This window comes from Pteronotus mesoamericanus, unplaced genomic scaffold (genome assembly GCF_021234165.1).
Source record: "Pteronotus mesoamericanus isolate MK-2021 breed Mesoamerican mustached bat unplaced genomic scaffold, CSHL_Meso_final scaffold_705, whole genome shotgun sequence".
Classification (NCBI taxonomy): domain Eukaryota; kingdom Metazoa; phylum Chordata; class Mammalia; order Chiroptera; family Mormoopidae; genus Pteronotus; species Pteronotus mesoamericanus.
The window spans coordinates 11534914-11560101 of NW_026555326.1; the positions used below are offsets into that span (position 1 = coordinate 11534914).

The window sequence follows — 25188 nt, forward strand, 5'->3', positions numbered from 1 at the left end:
CATATATGCATGGCTTATAAACATGAAACATTTCTCACAGTTCTGGAGGCTGGGAAATCCAAAATCAAGGTACTGGCCAATATGGTGTTTGGTGAAGAACCTCTTCTGGGTTGCAGACTGTGGACTTCTTGCTCTGTCCTCACATTGTGGAAGGAACAAGGGAGTTCTGGGGGCCTTCTTTTACAGCACTAATCCCAGCTCTGCTCTCATGACTTGATCACCTCCCAAAGGCCCTACCTCCTATTACTATCAGCTTGAGGATTAGGATTTCACCATATGAGTTTTGGGGAGATATATATATATATTCAGACCAAACCACATACAAAAGCCATTGACCATACTCTCTTAACACAGAAAGTATTCTCATTGTCTTTTAAGAATTCTATAATACCTCTATAGGGAGTCAATTATAGTACTATGTTAGCTTTATAGAAAGGAAATATATGTAGACTTTAAGAAATTTGTTAGTTTTAAACAACTAGTTGAACACAAAGCCAAGTGTACAATTCAGGTAACTTGTATTCTAGTAAGTGACTCTACTCCCTGACTTAAGTCATGCAACTCTAGATCCATCTCTTCATATTCACACTCTACCACTTACAGATCCTTTGTTTTCTTTTGCACAGGCCCACAGTACAGCCTCTCATTCTTCTTCCAATTCTGAAGATACAAAGATGTGACGAGAACAAGTAATGGCTTTGGCAGATAGTTGTTTTTGGGTATTTAATAGGAATCCTTTTCAAGGAATGAGCTCCTACATTTGCTGTCTCTGTTAAAGAACTCCTGTGGAAACCACCTCATCATGTATAATTGTTTTCTGTTACCATTTGTCTTGGGGGTGGCTATTGCAGATGGCTTATTTATGGTCAACTTAGAAAAAGTTAAGGTGGGGGCTGGATTCTTTTCATGTAATCTCGTTCAAGCTTCAATTTAACTATACAGGGTCCAGCACAAATGATGCCTCTTTTTTTTATTACAAAACCATAAGCATGTAATTCTGTACCGTAACGATATCACACACAAGTACACCATATGACATTTTAGGTGAAATATTCAAATTAAAACTATAAATTATTACACACATATTATTACCCTACCAAACACACTCAAGCAGGCCTTACTTCTGCCAGACCCTGTGTTTCTTTGCATGATGGTATCTCTTACTTCTATTTGGGTCTCCTTGAGCACCAAAGATGATTTATAAGTCTGTATATGTGAGAGCTGCTAATTAAAGTATCTCAGCAGATAAGCCAAAATTATGTGTTTTAAAGAATGTTGTGTTTACCAAAATAAATGCCATTAAAAAAATGCCTTCTGAGTGTGCTTGAACCTTCCTTGTTAGTTGATCTAATCTTAATAGTACTTTTGTTTTTGGTAAATTTTTTATGCTTTGTTTTGCCTCTAGAAACCCAAAACAAAATTCAGAATAAGATCTTAGTAATAAAACAGAGACTTTCTGGTAGTAAAATTCAGGATTTTCTTAAATCGCATTTCTGAGTATTCTACACATTTTCCAACATCTTTTCACAGATAAAAAAAATTGACTCCTAGGACAGGAAAGTGACTTAATCCAATGTGCAGTTATATTCACTGCTTTGCTCACACCATGAGGAGCAGGTGGGGGGCGTGGGGGAAAGGAGACATCATTACTGATGATGAACATGGAGTAGTTCACTCTTAAATAATACTAAGTTCAAAGGAAATCAAGAAAAATGGCATACTTGAAATCTGTTTGGTAGAATCTATTTCAATTGCACCCTATCCTGTCCCCAGAAAAGAAGAGATAACCTCTTAGTTATTTTAATGGGGCAAGGGTTGGGGAAGGAGGAGTGGAATGCTAACTCATGTTAGACCATAGCAGCAAAATACCAAGCTATTTTTTTAAAGATTTTTATTTATTTCTTTTTATAGAGAGGGGAAGGGAGGGAGAAGGAGGGAGAGAAAGATCAATGTGTGGTTGCCTTTCACGCGTTTCCCACTGGGGACCTGGTCTGCAACCCAGGCATGTGCCCTGACTGGGAATTGAACCAGTGACATTTCAGTTCACAGGCCAACACTCAATCCACTGAGCAACATCAGCAAGCACATACCAAGCTATTCCTGATAAAATAAGCTAAGGCCAAAGAGTTACAGTCTCTGATTTTAATGACAGTTAATCTCAAGGGAAAGCCAAAACCTTCTCCATGTGAATCTTGACCTTAACAGAAACCCTACATATTTGGCCCAGCTACCATAGACTTCTCTTACCCCACAGTTCCAGTGTATTTCCCTACCCCTAGTTTCTTGACTCTTTTCCACTACTACTTCCCCATGCTACACCAGTCTCAAATCAACACAGGAACCTTTCAGCTGAGTAGTAGATTCAGCTACCTCACTCTCTCATGCTCTAGCTGATGCTACTCATGATGACAGTATCATCTGAGGTAGAAGGCATAAGCTGGAGGTAGAATATGCTACAACAGCATTTTGTTTGCTTAAAAAATATTAGGCCCAGGTCAGCTCCATTTTTTTCTCTTCTTATATCCAAATTCTGACACCACTGGCCTGTTAGCAGTCTGTAACAGGCATGAGTTCAAGGTGTCATATGCTTCTCTGGTGCCTGTTTGTGAGCCAAATAGAGGAAGAGTATGCTCGAGAGAGCACTGACTAGGAAGATCACATCGAACCAACGGTGGTAGAAGTTGAACTGCAGTTCTCCAAGGACTTCAGTGATTATGGTGCGGTATTCTAGGGGCATGCTCATTCGGATCAGCAGCACAGATGAGACAAAGTACATGCCCTGTAAGTCAAACACGTTAATCCAGAAGTCACTTTGAATGTTGTAAGGGACAGGTCAAAAGGCATGGTTAAATATTTAAAAGTATAAAATACTTCCGGTATTTTACAGCTCTAAAGACAAAGCTGGCTTTTAAAACTTACCATTATCTGTGCTAATAGCAGGACAATGACATTGGAGGACTTACTGCTAGAGATGGCATAAAAGAACTGTCAAGAAAGGGAAAAGAGATAAATTTATATAGCACTGCCATATTCTGTGTCAAGAACATTAAGTAGCATGATTAACACTTATTTCAAAGTGTCTCTTCCATGCTACAAGCCTATAAAGAAAAATTTGTATGATTCGGGCTATAAAGACGACACTTAAATAGACTGAAAAAAGGATCTAGTTATAGTTTTCCCATGGGGTAGTTGGTTTTAAGTATTACATTATAACATAAAAGGATTCCAATCCAACAAACTTTTTAGAAACTATGTGATATGACTTTAACATTACCACGAAACATTTAAACAGCCTATTCTAGGTTCCTGTAATTGTTACTAGGCTCCTGGGCTTTTTCTAAAACTGTGCTAGATGCCTGGAGACCCTCTTTCCTCCATTTTCTCAAACTCTTCCCTACTTTCATTAAAAAAACTCTTGGTCTGAAATCCCTCCCTCTTTTATCAGAGAGTATTTACCCTCCAGGAAGCCTTCCTATGTTGAGCAGAAAGCAGTTGAACAATCTTCTTTTCCTACTTCCACATCCTCCTTACACAGTTATTCTTTCAATCTCAAAACGTATCTCATTCACTAATTCCAAATATCTGCTGAATATTTACCATGGGCCAGGTACTGTTCTAGGTGCCACTAACATATCAGTGAACAAAACAGCCTGTGGTCTCATTCTATGACCTTTGGTAAATGCAGTTATCTGATTATATAAGTACATCATCATCAATTTATGTATTAGTTTAACTTTCTTTTTATCCTCACCTGAGGATATTTATATTAATTATTATTATTTTTTTTAAAGAGGTAGAGAGGAAGGTGGGAGAAAGAGAGAAACATAGATTGGTTGCCTCTTATAGGGTCCCTATCTGGGAATCAAACCCACGACCTAGGCATATGCCCTCACCAGGAATTCAACATACAACCTTTTGGTGCACAGGACAATGCTCCAACCACTGAGCCACACCAGCCAGGGTTGTATTAGTTTAACTTTATAAAAATTCTGTTGTATGTCTTTTAAATATGTGTACTGTAGTTTAAGATCTCAGAAGACAGAAATCTTAAAATAGGTAAAATTATCTCACAATGTCATATATAATTAAACGAATAAATACTTTATATCTCTGTGATACAACATACCTTGGTAAGAGTGATTAGCAATCCTCTGATAGATGTTACAATAATTATTCCAACAAGAATAAAGGAAATGTGTTGGGACCAGAACTTCACCTGCCACCATAACAGAAAGAATAAATATCTGTTAAATCTCTGGTCAGAAAGATGCGAAGGTTAAGATGCTGCATTCTGATGTGATTGTGAAAGGAAACTTCATTAGGCCCTACATGATTTAAAAAAAAAAATTAGGGAAGAAAGCAAGTGGCAACTAAAACACCGAAAGGAAGACTGCAGTAGGTATCTTCAGTAGCAGACATAATGAAGACAAGGACAGAACAAAGCAAGTGCAGTGAAGTGATGAAAATAACATGAATAAATCAGAAGAAACACAGATCTAATGAAATATCTTCAATGTGATAAATCAAAAACACAAATCAAAAGGAAATTAAATAACAGCTTAATTATTTTTATTATCTGGGACAATTTTCTTATCACCCAAGACTTTAGGGAATTTTTCACTTATAATAAAGGAATATACAGACATTCTCAGCCATGGTCATTTGAATCACATGATGATACCTTTTTCTTCTCTTTTATTGCTTCATAGTGAGGGGCAGCTTTGGGACCCTGTGCTTGATTCAGGTATGAAAAGTATCTGGGGGAGAGCTACTATTACTACCATCTAAAAGATGTTATGCAGAATTATGAACTATGGAGTGTATAGATGAATTGTAGATGGTATATATATATATACACACACACAGCAGCTGAATATAAATACATAGACAGCAATTGATAAGGAAGAGCATTTCTAAAAATTCAGCCCAGTAAAAAATTTAAAGAGGAAAACACATATGCAGCACTAGTGAAGCATACTTTACAGTATAATTTATATAGATAGTACTTGAAGAAAAGATACCATGCTTCTTCATATGAAAAAAGGTACACTGTTGATCTATCATTAAAAAATGTATGCTTTAAGCTATTTCTTAAGGACTGGAGCTCTGGTTCACTTTCATTTTATCCAGCTACCAGGGGCATGATCAGCTGAGATGAATGGATGGGGGTAGCATGCAGCCTGTGGCGAGGACCATAGGGACTAGGAGGACCTCACAGGGACTAGGAACATGACATTGGTCTTACTATCAGCCAAGATCACTGGCCATCTCTATATCTGAATAATATACTATTCTACAAATGAAGATGATAAATTTAAATCGGGACAAGAGTGTGTTGAATGACAGTGGTATTGTAAAACAGGTAGAAATATGACAAAAATTTGTGCATAGGTTACAGTTATCTTTAGCTCAAAGTCCACATTAATTAATAGATTATTTTTTATAGCAGAAGTCATTTCAGTTCTAACACAGAACACTAATTAGTAGTTAATATTCTACCAGAGAACTCAAAGGTAGGTTGTGTGTTTGAAGATCTCATTAAGTATCACAGAGAGGCATTTCCAAGTGTGTGGTGGGGAAAACCTGGTGCGTGGTAGCTGGCTACAGAGAGGCAGAAGAGGAACTATAGAAATAATCAGCATCTGTGAGAACAGTAAGTGCCAGTAATTCATTAAGTTTTATGCCCTTTACACGTATGCCATACAAATATGTCAAAATATACAGAGGAGAGTGGGAAGAACAAAAGCATAATCAAGTCCTTATAGTAAGGAATTAGAATCTTAATAATGGTAATTTATACCAGATAAAATAGAAAAAAAAACAGAAGAAATGAGGATCTTAATACAATTCTTACATCAAATTGAATCCCCAGATAATTCACAGTGATCTCAATGCCTCTTGTGACAGGATCAGTTTTCCCAACTCGGTCAAAAACAATATTAATGGTTGCCTGCAGAGACAAAGAACTTCACATTAGAGCATTTCAGTAATCACCCATTATTTCAAAAAGGTGATTCAGAATAATGAATTAATCACCACAATATATCGTACTGCTGGATGTTCCTAAAAATGCAATTCTATTCTCAGCCTAAATCATATATAAGAAATCTATTCTGGGTATTCACATATATGCAAATAAAAGTCCCTATCTACCCTAGCTTTCTTTTCTGTTAAGAGTAAAGAATAGGCTACAGCATATATGCCTTAATTTATCAGGAGCCAGACAGGTAATATTCTGGTACATGAAGCCAGGGTGAGAGAATAAAGGAACTCTAGGGTTATTCCCTGTGGTTATTTTCTGAATGCTCTAAAAGTGATCACTAAAACATCAAAAAGCCAATAAAGAAGATCAAATGGCATTATCAGAAATACCCAATTAATCCAAAAGGTGCCAAAAAGAAAAAAAGAGAAAAAGGGTAAAAAGGAACAGTTGACAGTTCAGACATATAAAAACATATAGTTTATGGTTGTTTTAAAGCCAACTATATCAATTACATTAAATGTACATGGTCAAAATCAAAGGTTAGCAAATGCTGTCACTGTAGTAAGATAGTAGCCATAGACAATACGTAGATGAAATGGGCTTGGTTCCGTCCAATAAAACCTTATTTACAAAAGTAGGTGACGGCTGGATTTCACCTGTGCACTGCATATGGCTGACTGCTGTCTAAACATGCCAATTAAATGGCAGAGATGGTCAGATTGAATAAAGGAGCAAGACCCACCTATATGATGCTTATAAGAAACCCACTGCAAATATAAAGATACAAATAGGTTAAAAGTATTGAAAAAGATATATTATGCCAATACTAATAAATAGGAAGCTGGAATGTCTATATTCATTCATATCAGCAAAGTAAATTTCATAGTAAAAAATACTGCCAGGGATTAAAAGCATCATTTCATAATGATAAAAAGGATCATTTCAACATAGGGTACATAATGACACTAAATGTGTATATACTTAATAACAGAGCTTTAAAATACATGAAAAAAAAAACCCCAAAAACAAACCCTGATAGAACTATAAAAAGAAACAAATTCACAATAGTTGGAAATTTCAACACCCCTCTCTCAACAACTGGTAAGAAGAGTAGTAGAAAATCAGTAAGGGTATAGAAAACTTTAACAATACTATCAAACTTGAACTAACTGACATTTATAGAACATTCCAGCAAAAAGCATAACACGAAAAGCATACATCATAATCGGAAATGAAAAGATAAACTGGACTTGATCAAATCAAGAACTTCTGTTTTTTGAAAGATACTGTTAAGAGAATGAAAAGCCAAACCACTGACTGGGATATATCTGAAAATCACATCTTTGATAATGAATTTCCAGAATATAAACCCAATAAAAAGAAAACAAATGTTATTTAAAAACTGGCAAAAATATGAATAGATATATTATCAAAGAGGATGAACAGGTGGCAAATAAGCACATGAAAGGTTGTTCGACATCATTAGATATTAGGGAAATATGAATTAAATTCGATACCATCTCATACCTATTAGAATGTCTGAAGTTAAAAGGACTGACCATATGAAGTGTTGATGAGGATGTGGGGTAATTGAAACTCTCATACACTGCAGGTGGGAATGTAAATTGTACAACCTCTTTGGAAAATTTTGGCCATTTCTTCAATAACTGAACGTATATCTGCTATGTGATTCTGCTATTCCATATCTAAGTTCTTCTCCCAAGAGAAAAAAGAGCATATGTTCACATACAGACTTGTACTCAAATGTTCACAGTAGCTTTATTTGTAATATCCCCAAACTAGAAACAAACAATATCCATCAGCAGGAGAGGAGATAAACAAGTTGTGGTATACCCATAGCATGGAATACTACTCAGCAATAAAAGGAATAAACTATTGATACACATAATATGGATGAAACTTAAAATAATTATGTTGAGTAAAAGGAGCCAAACAGAAAAAAAGTATATACTGTAAGATTCCATTTATATAAAGTTCTAGAAAATACAAACTAATGTATAATGACAGCAGATCAGTGGTTGCCTGGGGGCTGGGGGCATGGGAGAGGCATTACAAAGGGGTACAAGGAAACTTTTGGAAGTGACAGGTGGGCATTTTCTCTATCTTGATTGCGGTGATGGTTGTTGCACAAGTGTACTTTTGTCAAAGCTTACCAAACTACACACTTTAAATGTGTGCAGTCTAATGAATGTCAATTATACCTCAATAAAATTGTTAAAAAGTGATATGTTTTAACATGGGAGAGGGGTTGAGGAGCTCGGTGAAAAAGGTGAAGAGATTAAGAAGTACAAATTGGCAGTTACAAAATAGTCATGGGATGTAAAGTATAGCTTAGGAAATATAGTTGATAATATTGTAATAACTAGGTACTAGACTTATTGAAGGGATCATTTCATAAATTATATAAATGTTCAATCATTATGCTTTACACCTGAAGCTGATATAATATTGAACCTCCACTCTAATTGAAAAAAATATTATATGCTCCTCTAAAGGCTGCATCTCAGGATAAGTTTTCATTCAGTAGCTTAGCTAATTGGACACACTATCTTCATCTTCTCCCACAGAATGAATCAAAATTTAAGAATGTCAGCTGAATAGGTACTGACATCAAATTATTATAACATTAGACCCATCAAATCCAGAATCCTGCATTGATTAAAATCAACTAATGAGGTGACAGAGCTCCTCCTTGTGCAAAAACAGTCCCAGTAGAAAGGTTACCACATCAGAAAGTCAAATCAGACTCTTTTATAATCACACTGAAATCCATTAATACCTGCAGATGAGTCACAAGTAAAGACAAATAAACTGCCCATAAAGAATAAATACTAAAGGAGAGCCACAAAAGAATAAGGTCTATAAACACATAAGATGAATTTATTTATAGAAATACATTTTAGAATTTATTTTGGACTTAATATTTAGGTATATACATGTTATTAAAAAGGACAGGTGGCTTCTGTTCTGGGCTGAAGGTATGAGTTGAGTTACATACAGTCACATACTCATGAATAGTATGGAAAGCAGAATGTAAAATAAACTTTCATATTTGCTTCACGTATTTCATAATTTAAGACCTTATGACACAATAATTTAAGACCTTATGACACAATAATAATGACACATTTCATAATTCAGACTTCTGACACAAGAAAAATGCAACCTCTCTTCTCCAGGTGACTTAAAAAGGAGAAGGGAAAAAGAGGGGGACTCAAAGATATGAAAGATCACATTCTCTGTTAACACAACTGGATTTCAAAATTAGGTTGGAATTGAATAGTTCAATGCCTCAGTCAAACCCACTTTTCTCTGTCTGTCATTACCGGGATAAATGACCTAAACCCTGACAGTTAAAAATAATATACTTACCATGAAAATTTTCCAAACACAGTAAATAGAGAAAAAGTAACCCAGAAAATTAAAATATTTCCCCTTGAAAGTTTTGGAGTATTCTATTCTCTCCTGAGGGAAAACAAACACAAAACACAGTCTTAGTTAAATGTAAATTTATATTTAACAAAAATGAATTACTTGTTCAGGCTAAGTAAAAATACCACACATAATAATAATAATATTAAAATAATAATAGTAGTGGGCAACATTTACTGAATACTGCTTTAAGCCAGAATGTGAGACAAACACCTTATGTGCACTATCTTCTTTAATCTTCATAACTCTTTTTTAGTTATGTTCTATCATCTTAATTTTACAGATCAGACAACTGAAACTTAAGACGTTAAATAACTTGCCAAAGGACATACAGCTGGTGAGGAGGGGAAGATAGGCTCAGGTCTATCTGTCCCTAAAGTTTATGTTAACGTCTATCCTATAGGTCTACTCCTGTGAAGTGATCCTCAAAAAGGATTAAAATAGTTGGAACAACCTTAACTAATATATTTTGCATACTTACATTATAATGCATTTTAGGTGTAAATAGAAAAGTTACTTCTTGCAGTTAGGCCATTTCTCAATCTGGATCCTTTAAAATATGGCTAGATCATGGCAAAAAAGTGTCTTGCTGCTTTTATAACTTGCAAGGGAATAAAGAACAATCAGAGGAGCTACTATCTCGATCCTGGGTCAGTACGAAGTGGTGTGTGCCACCTTCCTAGATGTTGAACAGCCTCTTTTGACAATCCTACTATTTTCTATTATTGAGAGTGTTCCGTTAAGGATTTTGCTAGTGGTAGGATTAATGTCATGAAGAGTGCAGGTTTCTAATGCTTCGTGGCTAATATTCAAGCTATGAGGTGTTTCTTGCCCTGCTTGGCCATAGAGGACACTACTAAGCTACTTAGTCTTGTTCTCTCTTCAATCATATGGCCAAAAAGCACACTTCCATTTCCTTGCTCTTACCTTGGTAGCATATAGATCAGCTGTTTCCAGAAAAAGCTGTCTGCTTAGTTCTTCCAAAGCATCCACTTCCTGCTGAATAAGAGTAAGATCTGGCACAAAATGGGCATCAAGGTTTAAACCACAGAAGTTTCAAGAAATAGAAATGAAGAAAGCATATGCTTTTGGTTTCTCCTATAGTGGATCCTAGAAACTGCCTACAATTTCCTGCTTCATAGCCAGCAGTACTATTTCAGAGCAATTTTCCCAACCTCAAATACAGGTGTGTAAAAGCTGCTTCATCAAGAGCATCACACCAAACATCCTACCACTCAGGTTCTTATTACCTCAAGTAGCTCAGACAGATGGTTTTATTTTTTTTGCTTAATCTAGTTAGATTAAGTCAAATGTAATCTTGGAAATATCAAGTGGTTACAAAGTAAGAAAAACACCTTTAATACAGTATAGTTTCTCCTACATTATCTGAATAAATACAACATTAGAAAAGGGAACTAATATTTACTGAGTTCTAATACTGGCTATGATTTATAGACATTACCTTTTTACTTCTTTAGAGACATTATCTTCTATTATTCTCATAACACTCCTGTGAGATAGGTATTTTTATCCATTTGGCAGTAAAAGTAAAAAAAGTAAAGTAAAGCTCAGAGAATCAAATAATTTGCTGAAAGTCACACAGCTAATAGGCGTGGATGCAAAGTCCGATCTGTCTTACTACAAAGCCTGCTCTTTCCACTACACTATGCCACTTTCAAGAATTCAGTGAGGTCATGCTATTATTCTCTCCAATTAAGAAAATAGTCTCAGAGAAGTTAAAGAATCCTGATATTTTTGTTGACTTGTGTCACTAAGATAGCTAAAAACTAAAATTTGGCTTTTATGGATTATAAGCAATAAAAACAATAAGAACAGTTCCTTCTGAAACAGAAACATTGACTTTAATCTAACTTCTTTCTCCTCGACTCTATCCCACTCTGTGGTGCCGAAGCTGGCCTGCTGAGAGTACAGTGACTAGATTAACAAGTGAAGGAGAGAGCCACAGTCAGTAGATTCCTGGAAGTCTCAAACAGACTGCCTAAGGTCAGCCAGGGTCAACTTCTGACATCATCAGAGGCAGGTCCAGAAAAAAAACAGCAGCGGTCTCTTACCACAGAAGTTCACATCACAGAGATAGGGAATCAAGACAGATCAATTTAAGAAGCAGAAGCAGAAAAGAAGAGTCTCACAAATAATGGGAAGACAAAGAAACACTCACCCACTCAAAGGGAAAGGAGGAATCTCACAAAGAGAACTAAATGAAACTGAGGCAAGTTAACTATCAGATACTGAGTTCCAAACAACGGTTCTAAGGAAGCTGGATGAGCTCTGTGAGCTCAGAAAGAATTACCAAAAACTACAGGCAAACTATGAGGAACTTACTGCAAACTATTTCAACATGAAAAAGGGCATAGAAACTATCAATAAAAGGCAAGAAGAAATGAAGAATGCAATTTCTGAATTGAAGAACACAGTAGAAGGAATCAAAAGCAGGCTAGATGGAGCAGAGGATCGAATCAGTGAGCTGGAGGGCAAGGTAGAATAAAGCTCCCTGAAAGAGCAAGAAAATTAAAAACAGACTCAAAAAGAATGAAGAGGCATTTAGGGAAATGCAGGACAACCTGAAACCTAATAATATCCATATAATAAGGATACCAGAAGGAGAAGAAGAGGAGCAAGGGATAGAGAACCTGTTGGAAAAAGTAATGATGGAAAACTTCCCTCATTTGAGGAGAGAAAAGTCACACAAGTCCAGGAAGCACAGCGGGTCCCATTTAAGAGGAACCCAGTGAGGCCCACTCCAAGACACATCATCATTAAAATGGCAAATATCAAAGACAAACAGAATCCTGAAGGAAGCAAGAGAGAAACAGGTAGTAACATACAAGGGAGCCCCGGTATGGCTAGCAGCTGACTTCTCAACAGAAACACTGCAAGCCAGAAGGGAATGGCAAGAAATAGTCCAAGTCATGAAAAGCAAAGGCCTGCAACCAAGACTGTTCTATCCATCAAGGCTCTCAATTAAAATAGAAGGCGAAATAAGGTGTTTCCGAGACAAAAGAGGGCTAAAAGAATACACCTCCACCAAACCAGCACAGCAAGATATGCTAAAGCGACTGCTTTAAGAAGATGAAGAAAAAGAGAAAGAGAGGATCACAGGTTCAAAGAAAAAAAAATTAATAAGTACCTATCAATAACAACTTTAAATGTAAATGGATTAAATACCCCAATCAAAAGACACAGGGTAGTTGTGTGGATTAGAAAACATGACCCACACAAATGCTGTCTATGAGAGACCCACATCAGAACAAAGGACCTATGCAGACTGAAAGTAAAGGGGTGGAAAAATATATTCCAAGCAAATGGGCAGGGAAAAAAGAGACGAGGTAGCAATATTTACATCAGACAACATAGATTTCAAAACAGAGGCCATAAAAAAAGACCCAGAAGGTCACTTCATAATTCTCAAAGGAAGAATCCATCAAGAAGACATAAACATTGTAGACCTATATGCACCCAACATGGAAGCACCCAAATATATAAGGAAAATCTTGGAGGACTTCAAGAAAGATATACACAGCTGCACATTGATAGTAGGGGATTTTAACACCCCACTGTCAAAAATGGACAGATCTTCCAAACAAAATGTCAATAAGGATATTGTGGAAATGAACAACGCTTTAGATCAAATGGACTTAACCTACATACATAGAACCTTCCATCCCAAAGAAGCAAAATACATATTCTTTTCAAATGCACATGGGACACTTTCAAAGACAGACCACATGGTAGGACACAAAACAAGCCTCAACAAATTCAGGGAAATTGAAATTATAACAAGCATTTTCCCGGACCACAAGGGCTTGAAACTAGAAACCAACCTTAAGGAAAAAACTCAAAAACATTCAAACTCAAGGAGAGTGAATAGCATGTTTTGAAACAAGGAATGGGTCAATAATGAGATCAGGTAAGCAATAAAAAATTTTCTGGAAACAAATGAAAATGAACATACAACAGTTTAAAACCTATGGGACACAGCGAAGGCAGTCCTGAGAAGGAAGTTCATAGCAACACAGGCCTACTGTAAAAAGATAGAAACATTTCAAATAAATGACCTAACCCTACAGCTTCAATAGAGAACCAACAACAAACAAAGCCCAGAGTGAGCAGAAGGAAGGAAATAACCAAGATCAGAGCACAACTGTATGATATAGAGACGAAAAGTACATTTCACAGAATCAACATGTCCAGGAACTGGTTCTTTGAAAAGATAAATAAAATCGACAAGTCTTTAAGCAGACTCATCAAGAAAAAAAGGGAGAGGACCAAAAAAATAATATCAGAAATGAAAGAGGAGAAATAACAACTGATACCACAGAAATACAAAGGATTATAAGAAATTACTATGAGCAACTAACTATATGCCAAGAAATTTGAAAACCTGGGTGAAATGGACAAATTTCTAGAAAAATATAACCTTCCAACACTGAATGAAGAAGAAGCAGAAAGCCTGAACAGACCGATAACAGCTGGTGAAATTGAAGCAGTAATCAGAAAACTCCTGGCACACAAAAGCCCTGGATTGGACGGTTTCACAGGAGAATTTCACAGAACTTTTAAGGAAGAGCTAACCCCTATCCTTCACAGACTATTCCAAAAACTCCAAGAGGGAAGACTCCCAAACTTTTTTTAGGAGACCAGCATCATCCTAATCCCAAAACCACATAAAGACACAATCAAGAAAGAAAACTACAGGCAAATATTGCTGATGACACTAAAATCCTCAACAAAATACCAGCAAACTGCACATTAAAAAGATGATACACCATGATCAAGTAGGATTCATCCCAGGGATGCAGGGATGGTTAAATATTCACGAACCAATAAATGTAATACATCATATAGACAAAAGGAAAGACAAAAACCACATGATCATGTCAATAGATGCAGAAAAGCATTTGATAAGGTACAGCATCCATTCACGATAAAAACACTCAACAAAGTGGGAATAAAGGGGGCATACCTCAACATAATAAAGGCCATATATGAAAAACCTACAGCAAACACCACACTCAAAGAGCAAAAACTAAAAGCTTTCCCACTAAGATCAGGAACAAAATAAGGTTGTCCACTTTCACCTCTTCTGTTTAACATAGTATTGGAAGTCCTAGCCACAGCAATCAGACAAGAAAAAGAAATAAAAGGCATCCAAATTGGAAAGGAGGAAGTAAAACTATCACCGTTTCCAGATGACATAATGTACACAGAAAACCCCATAGACTTCACCAATAAACTACTCAACTTAATAAGTGAATTTGGCAAAATAGCAGGATACAAAGTCAATATTCAGACATTGAAGGTATTTTTGTACACCAACAATGAAATACCAGAATCAGAAATCAGGAAAAAAATCCCATTTGCTATAGCAAGAAGAAAAATAAAGTACCTAGGAATAAAGCTCACCAAGGAGGGAAAAGATCTGTTCGCAGGAAACTTTACAACAATGAAGAAAGAAATTAAGGAAGACACAAATAAATGGAAGTATATACCGTGTTCATGGATAAGAAGAATTAACATCATCAAAATGTCCATACTACCCAAAGCAATTTATAGATTCAATGCAATCCCTATTAAAATACCAAAGACATATTTCACAGACATAGAACAAACATTTAAAAAATTTATAAGGAACCATAAATGACCCTGAATAGCTGCAGCAATTTTGAGAAAGAACAAAGTAGGAGGGATCATAATACCTGACATCAAACTATAGTACAAGGCCTCTATAATCAAAACAGTCTGGTACTGGCATAACAACAGATGCATAGATCAATGGAACAGAATAGAGACCTTAGAAATAAACCAATGTCTTTATGGTCATTTAATATTCCAAAGGAGGCAGAAGCATAAAATGGAGTAAAAATAACCTCTTCAACAAATGATGTTGGGAGAGCTGGACAGCTACATGGAAAAAATTGAAATTCGACCACCAACTTATACCATACACACAAAAAAAACTCAAGATGGATAAAAGACTTAAATATAAGTCATGACACCATAAAAGTGCTAGAGGAGAACATAGGCAGGAAACTCTCAGGTATCCCATGCCATAATATTTTCACCGATATGTCCCCTAGAGCAAGGGACATAAAGGAAAGAATAAACAAATGGGACTTCATCAAAATAAGAAGCTTCTGCATAGCTAAAGAGAACATCAGCAAAATGAAAGGGGAACCAACTGTATGGGAAAATATATTTGCCAATCATACCTTGGACAGGGGTTTATCTTCAAAATATATAAAAAAACTCACACAGCTCCACTCCGGGAAGACAAACAATCCAGTTAAAAAGTCGGTAAAGGACCTGAACAGATACTTCTCCAAGGAAGACATAAACAAGGCCCAGAGGCATATGAAAGGATGCTCATCACTAGCCATCAGAGAAATGCAAATTAAAACCACAATGACATACCACTTCACACCAGTGAGAACGGCCATCATAAATAAATCAACAAACAATGGGTGCTGGTGAGGTTGTGGAGAAAAGGGAAGCCTAGTACACTGTTGGTGGGAATGCAGAGTGGTGCTCCCACTGTGGAAAACAGTTTGCAATTTCCTCAAAAAGCGAAAAATGGAACTGCCTTTTGACCCAGCTATTCCACTGCTGGGATTATACCCTAAGGCTCATAAAACACCAATTCAAAAGAACCTATGCACCTCAATGTTCATAGCAGCACAATTTACAATAGCCAGGTGCTGGAAGCAGCCTGGGGGCCCATTGGTAAATGAGTGGATCAAAAAACTGTGGTACATTTACACTATGCAGCAGAAAGAAACAAGGGACTCCCACCTTTCACAGCAGCATGGATGGAACTGTAGAGCATTTTGCTAATTGAGATAAGCCAGGCAGTGAAAGACAAATACCATATGATCTCACTTATAAGTGGAACCTAATCAACAAAACAAGCGAGCAAAATAGAACCAGAGACATGGAAATAAATAACAAACTGACAGTGACCAGAGGGGTGGGGGGAGATAACAGGGGAAAGAAGGGCAAGGGCCAATTGAAGAAACATGCATAAGGACCCATGGACAAAGACAACAGGGACAGGGGAGGTTTGGAAGTGGAAGGTCGGGGGTCGGTAGGGCAGGGGAGAGTAAAGGAATGGCGGGAAAATGGAAACAAGTGTAACTAAACAACAATAAAAAAAAAGAAACAAGAAAAAATAAAACTTAAAAAAAAAAAAATCCTCCCTCCTCTCTGATTTTTCCCACTATTACATAAATCATCCCTTCAGCTCTTTCCTCAGTAGTGGCTACTATTGGCATGGTCCAGCCACCAAACAAGAGAGTTTAACTAGTTACACAGGTCTGCCCCATCATGATTAGACAGTAAGCTCCTTGAAAAGCGACGCTGTAAGCTGTTCATCATTTTAGGAAATGTGAAATAGCTGTTTCTTGATTAAATTAATTTAAAGTAATCCATCCCCTCTGCCCCCACCCCCGCCCCCGTCATCTTATCTTTCTTTGGTTGAATTCTTAACTGCATTTGATCCCAGAAATATATGTTATAATTTAGAGCAAGAAAAGATTACATCCTTTTCTTTTAACTGAAGCAAAAGGGAATTTGGACTTCTCAGGCCAGAGAAACAGGAATATGCTCTCCCAGTCCTGGGCCCCCCCAATTTTTGATTTGATAGCCTGATAGCCACAAAGAGATATGGTTACTCAATTTGGGAATTAGCTTAACACTGTAACTAGGTGGGCCAACAGCAATCCATTAACCCAATATCCTTGATTTTTAAACCAAAAAGTCACTGGAGATATAGAGCTGCTTAAAATTTGTTTAGGAAAACTGACTGTTTTAGAAATGGGCCCTTAATATCTTATATACAGACCATACATTTTAAGGAGCCATTATGTTTTGTAGTTGTTTTTCAGAGTTGGAAAACGTAGTAGTGCAGTGGAAAGAACTAAGAAAGGGAGATCACAGTTCTGGTTCTATCTTTGCCACAAACCACTATGTGACTTAACTTCCTCTGGCTCTCTTTTCTCATCTGTAAAATGGAAAGACTCAGTTGTTAGGACCTGTCCAACTGAAGGACAGTGGTTTTACCATTTTATGATTGTCTATGGGTACTGGAAAGATGACTGCACATAATGTATTTCCTAAGCCTAGCCCTGGCCTGCTGGAGTACAGATGCAGTCAGCTTCCTTAGAAAAGACTATTTCAATACTACCTTTTTCTCTTGTGTGTGGTGCAGAGTTGAGAAAAAGGATGTATGGTGTCAGCTGGGTACTACACTTATCATGGGGATCACTTCATTAATTATAATAAATAGCTAATCATTATGGTACACACCTGAAACTAATATGATATTGAATGTCAACTTTAATTAAAAAAAAAAAAAAAAGAATCAAGCAGAGAGATAAAGGATACTTTCACTTCCTGGGGCTGAAGTGGTAACACTCTTTATCATTCCCCAGAATCCTGATGGTTTGTTATGTACCTCCCCCTTCTGGAACATAGTTCTCCGTGTCATTGCCATTCTGAAATTAAAAACAAAAAACAAATAACCAAAACACAAACACAAACACAACAAAAACCTCAGCAAGGAAGCATGGACCCTCGTAGTCCATTCTCCTTCACCTCCTAGTCTCATAACTGCCTCTGCCTTTTTCTGCTGAGGTGTTCAGGGAAGGATGCAAATTCTGGAGTCCTACTTTTCTATACCTTACAGCGGTGGGGAAACTATACACTCCCAAAAGCAATGAGGCCTAAGTGAAGATCACAGAATTTGGAGTAAGTAAGAAGTTTGAGGATTGGCTCTGTCACTCAGAAGCTGAGAGACCTTTGAGTTTTCATTTCCTCATCTCTGGATAGTTGTGAAGATCAATGAAGTAGTATAAAAGAACTCACGTTGTAAACGACAAAGTGATATACACATATTAATAATTATTACTATTATCATTTCAGGACAAAAAATACAGTAATAGCTAACACATGTAGCTAAAGGACCAGGTACAGGGTACGAACTCAATAAATGTTTCTTCCCAAAAGCAGAAAAAAAGAAAAACACTCCAGCAAAATCACATGAACCTGGACTCTTCTAAAACATCATCATTCTCCCTCTAACTCCAATCTCCTCCCACTACTGGATAAGTTAACAGGTAACTTACTATGCCTTACTATGCTTTCCCTTGTCCTCTTGGTGTTTGGAGAACCCACCACCTCAGCAGTAGCTGTTGGCATATTCTAGCCCACCACGTAGGTATAAAGAACAGTGTCTTTGTGAGGAAAACTAAGATCAGTTGTGCATAAATGGTTACTTGAAGGGTATAATGGGCCCAAACCTACAGGCCTAAAATAAACCAGTATGAATCTAATAAAAATAGAGTGGTAGGACTAAAGAAAAACTTAACTCAAGGTGGACATTTTTAGGTGACAGGGAATAGAAGTCCTGAGGAGGAAGAAACAGTATTGGTTATTTATATTTGGGACTAATGCAAATAATACCAATGGCATTTCTATGGGCTAAATTTTTTAAGCTATTGCCTAAAATGGTATTAACAATAAAGAATATTAGGCCTCGTTGATTTAGTTATTTCCTTCTCAAAATGACCTTTGCTTGGATACTGAGTGAGTGAAATATAGCTCCAATTTGGCCCTTTCTGCCTTTTCCTTTAATTATATGCACATTCACTGTAACTCAGCATTGCTGGAAGATATAATTAATAACCAAGAACAGGCTCAGATCTAGGGAGATTTTGAGTTGACAAGATTTAAAACTTTTAGTTTTCCTATTTTCATAGTTGGGAAAGCTGGAACAAGTATATAAATAAGGAAGAAGTTCTGTCCTATCCATTTAAAAGCACACTTCATCTTACCACACTGGATTAAAGAGAGGGAGCACAAAGCACATTTCTATTATCCTTAGTTTCAATGTCTACAATACAACAAACACAATGATTGGCCGTGGAGTAGAACTGGTTGATTACGTGAGGGACTGACCTTGAATTGTGGCCCTATACCAGGCTCACAGGTATGATCAACAGATGTGAGAATTGGGGGAATCAAGGTGGCAGAGGAGTAAGTGGAAGTTACAATGACCTCCTCCCAGTACCAATCTGGAATTACAACTAAATTGTGGAGAAACCACCTGGAACAAACAACTGAACAATAGTGAGAGAGGAGCCTTATTACCGTGGACAGAAGAATCAGCTTTAGCAACCTGACTGGTAAGGAGTGCGGTAGAGACTTGAGAAGGTGGGCAGGGCACCCATGGGCGGCAGCACCAGAAGGATATTGAAACGGCCAGTGGGATCTCCCTCAGAAGTGCAAGATCTAAACGATAAGCATGGAACTCCAGCCTATAGCACCAGAGCCCAAAAAGGACACAGATAACCAGCTGCAAAGAGCGGCGGGGTTGCTCTCTACCAGAGACAGGCAGTTGGAGACGCAAAGAGCCGTTTAAAGGGCCAATGCATAAAGTTTTATTTACAGCCACTTACCTTGGTCTCCGGCAAAGGTGGGGGCAAGCGGGTTAGAGAAACCTGAGGGGAGACTGGGGAAGAAGGCTTTGGGGAGAGAACTGAGAGACTAGCTGGTGGGATCCTGGTGCAGACTCATTCCCCATATGGCAGCAGCCATTTTGCTCAGGCAGACCACTTCGCTGAGCAGCAACAACATGACAGGACCCAATAACCCCACAACAGGAGGTAGTCTGCCCCACCTGTGCTGTCTAAGCTGCCCTGCTGAGTGCAGACTGGCAGCCACAGATAGTTGATCCCTGGAAAAAAGGGGCACAGAGTGATCTAGAGACATTTGAGAGACTGCAGACCGAGGCTTTGGGGAGAGAATGGGGAGAGTAGCCAGCAGGATCCAAGTGCTGATTCCTCCCCCATAAGGCAGAAGCCATCTGGCTCAGGCAGACCACTTCTCTGAGTGGCAGCAGCATGAGAGGACCCAATAACCCTCCGCCCTGCCCTGAGCTGTCTAAGCCAGCCTGCTGAGTGCAGAGTAACGAGATTAACAGCTGAAGGAGACAGCCACAGTCAGTAGACTCCTGGAAGTCTTGAGCAGACTGCCTAAGGTCAGCCAGGGTCAACTTCTGACATCATCAGAGGCAGGTCCAGAAAAAAAACAGCAGCGGTCTCTTACCACAGAAGTTCACATCACAGAGATAGGGAATCAAGACAGATCAATTTAAGAAGCAGAAGCAGAAAAGAAGAGTCTCACAAATAATGGGAAGACAAAGAAACACTCACCCACTCAAAGGGAAAGGAGGAATCTCACAAAGAGAACTAAATGAAACTGAGGCAAGTTAACTATCAGATACTGAGTTCCAAACAACGGTTCTAAGGAAGCTGGATGAGCTCTGTGAGCTCAGAAAGAATTACCAAAAACTACAGGCAAACTATGAGGAACTTACTGCAAACTATTTCAACATGAAAAAGGGCATAGAAACTATCAATAAAAGGCAAGAAGAAATGAAGAATGCAATTTCTGAATTGAAGAACACAGTAGAAGGAATCAAAAGCAGGCTAGATGGAGCAGAGGATCGAATCAGTGAGCTGGAGGGCAAGGTAGAATAAAGCTCCCTGAAAGAGCAAGAAAATTAAAAACAGACTCAAAAAGAATGAAGAGGCATTTAGGGAAATGCAGGACAACCTGAAACCTAATAATATCCATATAATAAGGATACCAGAAGGAGAAGAAGAGGAGCAAGGGATAGAGAACCTGTTGGAAAAAGTAATGATGGAAAACTTCCCTCATTTGAGGAGAGAAAAGTCACACAAGTCCAGGAAGCACAGCGGGTCCCATTTAAGAGGAACCCAGTGAGGCCCACTCCAAGACACATCATCATTAAAATGGCAAATATCAAAGACAAACAGAATCCTGAAGGAAGCAAGAGAGAAACAGGTAGTAACATACAAGGGAGCCCCGGTATGGCTAGCAGCTGACTTCTCAACAGAAACACTGCAAGCCAGAAGGGAATGGCAAGAAATAGTCCAAGTCATGAAAAGCAAAGGCCTGCAACCAAGACTGTTCTATCCATCAAGGCTCTCAAAATGGAAAGTGAAATAAGGTGTTTCCCAGACAAAAGAAGGCTGAAAGAATACACCTCCACCAAACTAGGATTGCAAAATATAGTAAAGGGACTGCTTTAAGATGAAGAAAAAGAGTCTATGAATACCCAGTTCCTTTCACAGTTGCGAATACTTGATATTACCAATATTTTTAATACTTACTAATCTGATAATGACAGTGATGTTATTTTGTTACTTTATTATTTGTTGAAACTATACCTGTTTTTGTACATTTCTTGCCTATTTATATTATTTCTAAAAAGCTTTAAATGACTTTTTGGTATTCTTTATCCATTTTTTGATTAAATGATTGTAGAATTTTTTTCCTTAAAAACACCTATTAACCCTTTTTTAGATGTGTTGCAAATACTTTCCTATTCTATTACTTGTCCTTTAACTTTTTAAAATATGTATATTACTATGTAGTCTTAAATGTTTAATATGGTCATATTGTCAATATTTTCCTTCATAGCTTTCTGCATTTGAATATTTTATTTCAGGGTAAGAAAAATATTATTATTATTATTTTTAATTAAAAAACCCTTAAAAATCAACTCTGTAATGTGGTGAATTAAAAAATAATTCTTTTTTTATTGGAAGCATCATCTGAAGTTATTTAAAGACCAGTAGAAAATGCATAATTGAAAGCTACTAATACAAAATTTCCCTCAAGAAACAAATTTTAAAATGTTTATTTTCAATCCTTAAAATTATTTTTTTCTTTTTTTAAAATTTATTTTCTCAAATACATTTGTCTCTGCCTACCCCCCACCACTTTCCTGTGCCCCCTTCCTCCTTACCTCCCACAGGTCTTCCTCTTTGGTTTTGTCCATGAGTCCTTGCTATATGTTCCTTGACTTTCCTCGTCCCTTCCTTTTCCCTGCCCCACCTCCCTCCTTCCCTCTTGTCTCTGTTGGTATTATTTTGTACTTTCTCCTAAAACTCCTTAGATTTTACATATTGATTTTTAACTCACCTGAATATTTCTTGTGTAATGTGTAAAATATGGCTTTATATTTGTTATATTTCAAGTAATAGTTGTCCATGCACCTTATTTTTTGAAAAAGCCTTATTTTCCCCACTGATTTTAAATATCAATTTAATCACATATTATGTTGTTAGACAGGTATATACATTTGTTTCTAGAATGCTCATTTTATTTCATTGATCTACTTGATTATTTCTGTGCTGGTGTCTTGTTTTAATTGCTCAGACTTTATAATGGACTTAAATTTTTTAATATTTTATAATGGATCTTGACATTTAAAAGAAAGAAAAAAAGAAAGAAAAAAGAAAGGAAGAAAGAAAGAACTCCTACTTTTTGCGACAACCTTGATAGAACTGGACAATATTATGTTAAGTGAAATAAGCCAGTTGGTAAAAGACAAATACCATATGATCTCACCTATAAGTGGACTCTATTCAACAAAATAAACTAATGAACAGAAAAAAACCACAGGCATGGAAACATGTAGCAGACTGAAAGTGACCAGAGGGGATGGGGAAAGAGGACGATGGTGGAAAGAAGGGGAAGGGACTAGACAAAGAACATGTATGAATGACCCATGGACATGGACAACAGAGTGGGAACTGACTGTGGGAGCGGAGGGTGGGGACAGGATCGGTGGAGGGAGGCAAAGGGGGAAAAACTGAAACAACTGTAGTAGAATAACCATGATTTAAAAATGTAAAAATATTCTCATTTTCAAGGTTGGGGATGGGAAGGACAGGGGAGAGTAATGGGGGGGAAATGGGGACAACTGTAATTGAACAATAAAAAAATGTTTAATATGTTTAAAAAGAAAGAAGTGAGAGTTGGCTGCACACAGACAAGCATGGCCTTGTTTTAAACAATTCCCTTCCACTTTCAATTTTATCACTTGCCTCTAAACCAATCTTCCTCTTACCAAATAAGTTGCTGATAAAAAATAAGTATTAATATATTTTAAAAAATAACAAATTTCCTGAAAAAGGGAAAGAATATAAGGTATAGAAGCAGTTGACTTTTGTCTGAAGCTTTTATCCACTATCATCACCACAACCACTATGATGATCATTATTGCCTCTTTGTAACAGGGGTAGGTCCAGAACAAGAATAATATGCATATACCTATTATTAGCTGAATGCCTTTTAAAAACCCACAGGCTAGAAAAACATATGCACTTGGCTGAGGTTTGGTGGTAGTTTTCAAGTGAAGAGTCTGAAAAATGTTTGCTATGGTTTAAATATGCTATTTCACTGTTTTCTGGTTTCCATCGTTTCTGGTGGGAAGTCAGCAATTACTTTTCTTTTTTAATTAAAAACATTTTACTTTGAGATTATAGGTTCACGTGTGGTTGTAAAATAATACAGAGAGATCTCATGCTTTCCCCAAATATCCCTGATGGAAACATCTTGCAAATTTATAGTACAATATCACAACCAGGGTATTGACACTTATACAGTCAAGATACAGAACATTTCCATCACTACAAGGATCCCTCATGCTGCCCTTGTATAGCCCACTTCCCTCCTCCCACATCCAAACCCTTTCTAAACTCTGGCAACCATGATCTGTTTTTCCATTTCCATTTTGTCATTTCAAAAATGTTATATAAATAGAATCATACAGTATGTAAACTTTGTGGACTGGCAATTCTTTCTCAAGAGTAGATCACCTTGTAGTTTTTGTCTACATTTTCTTAGGCTGTCTAGTATTTACTTTGCAAATGTATTGTTTAGTGATGAGGCAGATTTGGGCAGTTTATACTTAGATTCTACTGAGTGGTTGTATCCAGTATGTGTCAGGGGATAAAATGTGCAAACTTTTGGTGCACGGGATGACAGTCAATCAACTGAGCCACCTGGCTGGGGCTATACTTAAGATTCTAGATCTTATCCTTCTACATTTCTCTTGTTCCAAAAATTTCCTTTTAGATTTCCAGTTATTTTGCTGATTTGAACTCTATCAATCTGTATACCTGAGTGGATGCTGGGAGGGTGGATGGTAGTTGAAGAGTAACTGTGGACAAGAAAGCCACAAACATGCAGTTATCGGACACTCTTCTCAAATTTCTACTTATCTTTGTTCATTTCTCAGTGCTTTCAAATATTTTTTTCCATTTTTCCTGATTTTCTGTAGAAGAAATTGCTTGAACTCTTCATAGTGCCATTCCTAGAAATTTCCTCTACTATGGTTTGACAGCAGCTATGGCTAGTGTTGAAATTTCACCAGTGAATATATTTTTCCCTATCCCTATAAATTTTAAGGTCCCTATAAATTTTCAAAAGAGAAACTAAAAAAATGCTAACTCAAGGACAGAGGTTAAGAATTTTTCTTAATAGGTATAGCTTGCATTTAACTTTTACATGTTATAGACTCTAGTTTTTTGTTTTTTTTTTGTAAATCACAAACTATGTAAAAAAAAATAATACAGGATTTGTGGGTTGAAAGGGAACCTATAGACCCTTTAGTTAACCCTGGCATTTTACAAATGAGTAAACTGAGACAGTCTATTTGCTCAACATCACTTAGACAAGTTCATTGTAATGAGATTGTTTAGCTCAAGTTCTTTTCATTTTACCATGGTGTAGTTGAACAGCTGTATTTTCTATCTTCCATAAAACCATAATTTCAAAATTGTACTAGTATTGTTTATGAACAGAGACTATATTTCAGCTATAGCATAGATTACCAACATAAAATATTCAATATCTAAGTA

At 37.0% G+C, this 25188-nt stretch overlaps 2 protein-coding genes across 5 annotated transcripts in view; one reads left to right on the forward strand and one right to left on the reverse strand.

Moving 5' to 3' along the window:
- PDZK1 (PDZ domain containing 1) overlaps window positions 1–767 on the forward strand; it is a 32663-nt gene extending 31896 nt beyond the window's left edge. For all 3 annotated transcript variants that reach the window (XM_054562984.1, XM_054562985.1, XM_054562986.1), the window contains one exon: window positions 627–767. In XM_054562984.1, coding sequence (XP_054418959.1) covers window positions 627–680 — 54 coding nt within the window. In that variant the 3' untranslated portion in view covers window positions 681–767. The remainder of the gene's footprint in view (window positions 1–626) is intronic.
- A 569-nt stretch (window positions 768–1336) lies between these two features.
- The window catches only part of GPR89A (G protein-coupled receptor 89A), a 70050-nt gene continuing 46198 nt past the window's right edge, over window positions 1337–25188 (reverse strand). For both annotated transcript variants that reach the window (XM_054563260.1, XM_054563261.1), the window contains 7 exons: window positions 17837–17946; window positions 10364–10452; window positions 9377–9469; window positions 5855–5950; window positions 4127–4216; window positions 2920–2985; window positions 1337–2779 (listed from right to left, as the gene is read on the reverse strand). In XM_054563260.1, the coding sequence (XP_054419235.1) occupies window positions 2573–2779; window positions 2920–2985; window positions 4127–4216; window positions 5855–5950; window positions 9377–9469; window positions 10364–10452; window positions 17837–17946 (751 nt within the window). In that variant the 3' untranslated portion in view covers window positions 1337–2572. The remainder of the gene's footprint in view (window positions 2780–2919; window positions 2986–4126; window positions 4217–5854; window positions 5951–9376; window positions 9470–10363; window positions 10453–17836; window positions 17947–25188) is intronic.